Raw genomic sequence first — 7,405 nt, 5'->3', positions numbered from 1 at the left:
AGAGTGGCAGGCAGGAATCCTTGGGAAATGGCAGGAATCCCTGGGTATAAACAGCATTCCTTGGAGAAAGGCAGAAATTCCTGAGCACAAACAGCATTCCCTGGAGAAAGGCAGAAATCCCTGGGTATAAACAGCATTCCTTGGAGAAAGGCAGAAATCCCTGGGTAAAAGCAGCATTCACTGGAGATAGGCAGAAATCCCTGGAGAAAGGCAGAAATCCCTGGAAAATTGCAGCATTCCCTGCAGGAGGGCAGAAATCCCTGGATATAAACAGCATTCACTGGAGAAAGGCAGAAATCCCTGCAGAAAGGCAGCATTCCCTGGAGACAGGCAGAATTCCCTGGGTAAAAGCAGAAATCCCTGGAAAAAAAAGTAGAATTCCCTGAATAAAGGCAGCATTCCTTGCAGAAAGGCAGAAATCCCTGGATAAAAGCAGAAATCCCTGGAGAAAGGCAGAATTCTCTGGGTAAAAACAGCATTCCCTGGAGAAAGGCAGAAATCCCTGGAAAAAAAATGCAGAATTCCCTGGATAAAAGCAGAATTCCCTGTGTATAAGCAGAGTTCCCTGGAGAAAAACAGAATCCCTTGGAGAATTCCGTGGAAAAAGGAGTAGGATTCCCTGGATAAAAGCAGAATTCCCAGGGTAAAAGCAGAATTGCCTGGGGCAGAGCAGCAGCAGGAGATCCCTGTTTCCACAGCAGGAGCAGAATCCTCACAGCTGCCCTCCCTTCCTCTGAGAACGCCTCAGGTTAAAATCCCATCCTGTAAAGCACCTAAAAGCCCTGATAAAAACCAAACCAGTCTCCAGGAGGCAGAGTAAAGCTGTCTCCAGTAAAACTGGGTTTGAGATCCAAACCTGCTTCCATTCCAGAGGAATAATCTGCCTTGACCTCCAGTTACAAAATAAAGCAGACAATGTGGGTTTTGCCCTTTTGGAGGAGCCTGGAACATCTTCCCAGAGCTTTGCTGAGCCTTAATGTTTTCATTCTTCTCTCAGGCTCTGCTGTGTGTCCACGTCAAGATACCCATAAATATAAACACGTTTTGCCTCCTTTTATTCTGATTTTTAGGAAGCCCCGAGGAAAGGGGAATTCGGAAGTGGAAGAAAGGGGTTGGCAAAGGCAGCAAATCCCTGGATGGCATGGAAACCTATGATCTGCCTTTTGGCATGAACTTCATTAAAAAATACAGGTGTTTCAGCTTCCTGCCCATCAGCCCCACCTTCGTGGGGTACACGTGGAAAGGCTTCAGGAAAAGCAGCAGCTGCAGGAGTTCAGATGAAGACTCAGAAGCTACAGTATAGCCTTAGCTGAAATTCTATTCTCTAGTTGTAGTCGAAGATGTATTTGCAGTTTCTTGCTGATTAAGAAGCATTAAAATATATGTTTTGTATATCTGCATTTAAATTCTGGAACCAGAGCTGAGACGGATTAAAAAAAAATTTAAAAAAAAAAAAAAAAAAGCTTTTCCTGCTGTGGGTGGTGGAAGCCAGGTCTGGTGTCTCTGGGGCAAATCCTGCTGATTTTGGGAGCTTGGAGAGAGCTGTGCACCTAATTCTGTTGGGAACTTGGAGAGAGCTGTGCACCTAATTCTGTTGGGAACTTGGAGAGAGCTGTGACCTAATTCTGTTGGTTTTTAATGGGTTTAGGTGGAGCTGTGGAGGTGCTGCTGCAGATTTTTGTTTTTTATTGTGATTTTATTGGAGCCCTCAGCGTTGGTTACGCCAGGAAAGCTGAACTTTGGAGAAGGAGGGGGAGAAAAAAGAGAGGAAAGGAGAAATATTTCCTGCAGCTCCTGTCAGATCCCGTGGATGCTGCTCAGTGATTTCACATTCTCAGTGCCCTGGAAACGGCTCAGCTGATGCTGGCAGCTCAGGAGAGTTCCATTCTGTGCTTTCGGTGACACCCCAGTGCTCAGGCAGAAGTTTCTGGAATGACTCTGCCTCTGGAAGCCGTGGCTGGCTCAGGCTGCAGCAGCCCCTTCTTTTCCTGGCAGCATTTCTCATTTCTGCACCTTTGCCTTCCCCGCCAGGGCTTCCTTGGGGGACACAGGAGCCTGGGGAGCTCCAGGGGTGGCAGAGCTGAGCTCACACAGGATGCCTGTGTCCAGCAGGATGTGTCCTGGCCAGAAATGCTAATTAGCTGAGCAGCTCCAAGCAATTAACAGTTGTTCCCTGCAGGGAAAGCCACGCTCGGCTCTGAGCAGGGTTTGTTGTTGGTGGTGGCTCTTCTCCTCTTGTGGGGCTTCTGCAGAGGCTGATTGCTCTGGGAAGGGCTTTGGGGGAGCAGAGACACTGCACCTGCGGCCTCACCCGCCGATGGCTTCACGGGTATTGGGTCCAATCAGGGCACCACTCAGAAATCTTCTCCTTTTTCCTGAAATAGTCTCAGCTCTGCTGTTATGTGGGTGTTCACGCTCATCATGCATTCATGATTAACAGTTTTATTCCTGTTTAATGTTCTTACTATTGCAAGTTAGTTTTAGACTTCAGTGTGGCCCCAAAAGCATTTTCAGCTGTGGAGATCATCAGGGAAATGTTGTGTAATGTAATTTCAAGGCCAGTAATGCTCTACGGTGCTTGCATTTTGTATTCCTGGGAAAGCATACCAGTAGGTCCTGTAACCCCCTGATCTATTTATCCAAGTTTGACTACTGGGCAGGAGCACAGGAGCTCTGTTTTCTCTGAGTCTGCTCCCAGGGGAATTTGTTCTGGGTTTTTGAAGCATGGACGGGTTGGGGTGGGGAGGGCAAGGACGGAGCTGAGTAGTGTAGAGTGGGAATGGCTCCGTGGAGCTCGTTCTCAGCATGCCATGGCTGTTTCCAGAAGCTGTTTTCCCCCACTTTCCCCATGCCCAAGCATGCCTTTGTTCCTGCTTCCCTCGGGGAACTCTCAGTAGTTTGCAGTCCTGGCGTCGCTTGGACTCCGGAGCTGCTCGGAAGTCGTCGTGTGGTAGACGAGGTTGGTTTGCCTGTGAAACAAACAAACAAACAAAAAAAAGTCATTTTTGCTCATTTTTCAGTGTTTTCCTCCCCAGGGAGCGAGGTGTTGGGCTCCCCTGCCTACCTGCACACGCGTTGGGTGTGGGCAGCTCTTCTCAGGGCACGGAGCTCCCGCATCCCCCAGCTGTGTGTGCGGCCAGAGTGGGTGGCAGGGTTAAAAGTGGGGTTAAAAATGCCCATCCAGAAGGAAAACAAACCCCCCTCTGGTGGCTGTGCAGCCTGAGGGGCTGTGGAGTGCCAGATGCCAAAGCTGGTTATCCTGTAAAGGTGGAGAGAGGGAGGAAAAGCTTTGAATTCCCAGCTGGCTGCAGAGAGAGGAGGGATGAGAGCAGAGTTTGTGTCTCACCCCGCTGAGGGAACCTGGGTGAGTCCCCAGTGGAGATTCCCAAGTCCCAGGGCAGCAAATCCTGGATGAATCCTGTCTCCTCCCTGGAGCAGAACTGCCCTTCCTTCCCCACAGCTCTCTCCAGGCAGGTGCAGCCCAGGTTTCTGTTGGATTGAATCATGTCAGTGCTTCGTGCCCATTCCCTCAGCCCCTGCCCTTGGGAGCAGCTGGAATTGGATCCAGTTTGGATCAGTTTGGATCAGTTTGGATCAGTTTGGATCCCAGCTGGGCACCTCCTCCCAGGGTGAGTGCTCACAGGTGAGCGCCAGGCTCGGGAGGGACCCCTGGGTGTGCAGGAAGGGCTGGGCTGAGCTGGGCTTGGCAAGTTTGGGGTGAATTTTGGGAAGAGGAGCTGCCCTGTCCCCTCCTGGCACTCCCAGGGGAAGATCAGTGATTTTTTGGGGGAGAAATCCTTGAGTTCACCCCAGGTTTGTGCAGCTGCAGGGGGGAATTTGGACCTTAAATCCTTCCCTTCTCCTGGTCCCTTCTGCTGGTCGCTTTGCCAGGTGGCTGCTGTGAAATTCCAGTTCCAGGGATTTTCTGCTGAGCAGGGCTGGAGAGGATGAAGCTGCAGGTTTGGGGAGCACTAAAATCCCAAATTCCAGGGATTTAGGTGCCTGTACCAAGCTCTGGCAGGGCTGGAGAGGATGAAGCTGCAGGTTTGGGGAGAATCGAACGCAAATTGTGTGTCCAGGTGCGACCCGACTGCCAATGCTGGATTTTCCTCCCTGTCCTTCCCTGCCTTTCCCAACAACCAAACCCCAAGCACCCAGGGAAGTTGGCAGCTGAGAGGTGAGCGAAGAGGTGATTGAGAAGTTTCAACCAGATTCGGAGAGGGAAGGGCAAATATTCATGGTAGAAATCTCATTTTGTCATATCAGAGGTGGCATCAGTGTATACAAACAAAGTAACTTGGGATTTTTGTAATTGATATTCTCTTGTATTTTTTTTAGGTTCGATTAAGGGTTCTTGCTGACATGTTGAAACACGTTTTCTAAAGCAAATACTTGCAAATTATGCCTATAGAAATTTAGGTTTCGTAGCTGACAGCTATGACTGATTCACGTTGTCATATTGGAGGGACTTGGCTCAGAAAGCTCAAACCTTTTCAACCCCAAATTTGCTTTTATTGCCTTTTAATACTGACTTGAAATATGACAACTTGGTTTGTACATGAATATTGCAGTATTTTATTTCCATATATTAAGAAAATAACATTTCCACTCAGGATAACAGCGGTGTTTTCCTGGGAGGGAGTGGTATGAGTGTCATGACAATGTCATGTGATGGTAGAATTTCTTCATTGACGAATCTATAGTGGTTGTGTATACTTTATTTACCCATCTTTGTGTTCCTACCCAAAACTGGAGCCTTTTGTTGTTTCCTCCCTGCTGAGCCCTCGCGGCTCCCGGGGGCAGAATTGGAGAAAACCCCTCACTGGGTCATTAAACCCCAAAAACTTGTGCAGATCCTGACATTTTGGGTACAAACAGCGCTGCAGGCGCTGGCAGAGCCTGCTGGTTTGGCTGAGCCCTTGGATGCCTCCCCCACCTGAGCAGCCTGGCTGAGACCAGCACCGCTTCCCCTTCCTTCCTCGCGGCCTTCTCCCACCAAAATCGGCTTTTTTCGCTTTTTTCTCCCCTTTTCCTTTCCTGTTCCCAGCGGGGCTGGTGGGGGGGTCCCTCATTTTTTACAGCAGAGCCCCCCTGGGTGCGGTTTGTGTTTTTGGGGAGGTTTGGGATGGGCTTGGGGCCGCCCCGGTGCTCTGGCCGGGCTGTGGGTGACCCGGCGTGGCTCTGCCCTCCTGGGCACCCCGTGCTGCCAGCCCCGACAATTCCTGTGTTTGTCTGTTCAGAACAACCTCTGGCATAACAAACTATTGACTGTTCTTTAGGCGGTGGGGATAAATTTTCCTTTTTTTTTTTTTTTTTCCCATGACTTTTCTTCACTGACTTTGGCTGTAAAACTTTCTTTTTGTTCAACAGCAAAAGTTTCTTTTTGGGGGGTTTTTTTGTTCGATTATTGTTTGTTGTTCCAAGATGTGTAATTCTTTTACGGATTTTTTTTTTCTTATTCCTTTTTTTTTTTTTCTAACATTGCTTCATTAAACAACTAAATATTTAAAAATGTAATATTTGGACCAGATGTTGTGAATAATAGTAGATAAAGCTATTTTATTCTGTATTTTTAAAGCTGTTCAGTATAAATAAACGCGGGCATAGATGCAGTGAGTGTCACAGTTCCTTTGGTGGTGAATTATGGAATTAATCCTGGAATGGTTTGGGTTGGAAGGGAAGGATTCCTCCCTAATTGATCCATTTCTTCCCAATGGATGATTAATTGATTAATGGATTATTAATTTCAGAATCCAGGTGATGGCAGCACCCAACCCAGAGTCTTTGGAGCTGCCCAAAACCACAACCCCCAAATGCCTTTGGGACCCCTCAGCTCCCATCCCTCAGCTCCCACCGCGGGGAATTCCTGGATTTATTGGGGAGAGGCACAGATTCCTGCCCCTTCCTTGGGATTTCCTGCCTGTTCCTGGGATTCTTCCTGGGATTTCCTGCTCATTCCTTTTGATTCCTGCCCCTTCTGGGATTCTCTCCCCATTCCTGGGGTTCTTCCTGGGATTCCTTCCTTCCCCCACCACCCCTGCACTGGTGGCAGCGAGCAGGACTTGGCAAAAACCAGGATTTTACCCCAATTCCACAGCCAAGATCCCCCTGTGCTCCCGCAGGTGCCCACCCCAAACCCCTGATTTATTTTTATTTTTATTTTATATTTTTATTTTTATTTTTCTGTTTGCATCCACCCCAGGAGCTGAGGGTCAGGGGAAGCTCTCCCCGGGTTTGGGGCCGGCTCCATTGTCCTCTCCCCACCACAAAGGGCCTCTCATCCCTGCCAGCCCTGGAGATGCTGCTGGAATATCAATCCCGACCCGGCCCCGCTCCCTTTTGCCGAGTCAGTGCTTCCCTGAGCCAGAACTTCTCATATTTTACACAGAAATCCAAGAAAATCTGGGGGGGAAAGGCCCATTCCAGCCTGGGCCTGCAGAGGGGCCTGTTTGGCTCAAGCAGCTGCTTTGATTATTTCTTTGTTTTGGGGTTATTTGGGTTTTTGTCTTTCCCTTTCGTGTGGGCTGTTTCTAGGCAAATTCCTTCAAAAGAAAAAAAAAAGCCCAGAAAAGCCACAAAGCTCTGGGAAAGGTCAGGGGCAGACAAAGGAGGAGGGAACGGCTGCTGCTCCTCTGGAATACTGAGCACTCCAAAACTCCCCCCAGACACCCCGAAACTCCCCCAAATTCCCCCGAAAATCTCCCCAGGCTGCTGGGACTGAACGGGCAGGATGGGACCCCGATCCTGGGAACGCTGAGTGCTGCAGCTGCTGCTCCAGGCCGATTTTATTTGGATTTTTTTCCTCCTCCATCCCTGCTCGGGGGCGGTTTTGGATCGGGGTGGGATCCCGAGGCCGAGGGGAGCAGCCACGTGTGCTGCCTGCACGGCTCTGGCCCTGGATATCCCAGGATTTGGGGATTTTTAGGGCAGAAACAGCCGCTCCAGCCCGGGGGATGCAGCCCACAGATTCCCTCAGGGAATTCTGGACAAAGCTGGGGCTGATTGTGGGAGCATTTCCAGCCGGGCTGCGTGGGATGGGGATTCCTTTGGGATTCTGCTCTCGGCAGTGGGGTTGGAGAATCCTCTGGGATCCTGTTCCTGCATTGGGAATTGGGCATTTTTGGGATCCTGATTGTGCCTGTGGGGATGGAGAATCTTTTGGGATCCTGTTCTGAACATTGGAAATAGGATTTGCATTTCTGGGGACAGTGGGGACGGGGCATCCTTTGGGTCTCTGCTCTTGGCACCAGGGATGGAGAATCCTTTCAGACCCCACTCCTCAGGTGCAACGCGGCTGGAGCCGGGGTGTCCTTGGGGAACCCAGAACCCGCCCAGGGACGTTCCTGGAGCATCCCTCGGGATGTCCGGGCGGGGACAACGCGGCTCCCGCAGGTGGCGTCCTTTG

The 7,405-nt window shown here is 50.0% G+C and overlaps 1 protein-coding gene across 1 annotated transcript in view; it reads left to right on the top strand.

Annotated features, from left to right (window-relative positions):
* Positions 1–5,612, top strand: part of SLC23A2 (solute carrier family 23 member 2) — a 35,440-nt gene extending 29,828 nt beyond the window's left edge. The window contains exon 15 of the mRNA XM_014311215.2: positions 1,071–5,612. Coding sequence (XP_014166690.1) covers positions 1,071–1,303 — 233 coding nt within the window. The 3' untranslated portion in view covers positions 1,304–5,612. The remainder of the gene's footprint in view (positions 1–1,070) is intronic.
* The last annotated feature ends 1,793 nt before the right edge of the window (positions 5,613–7,405 follow it).

This window comes from Geospiza fortis, unplaced genomic scaffold (assembly GCF_000277835.1).
Source record: "Geospiza fortis unplaced genomic scaffold, GeoFor_1.0 scaffold777, whole genome shotgun sequence".
NCBI lineage: Eukaryota > Metazoa > Chordata > Aves > Passeriformes > Thraupidae > Geospiza > Geospiza fortis.
This window is presented reverse-complemented; position numbering and strand designations above follow the sequence as displayed.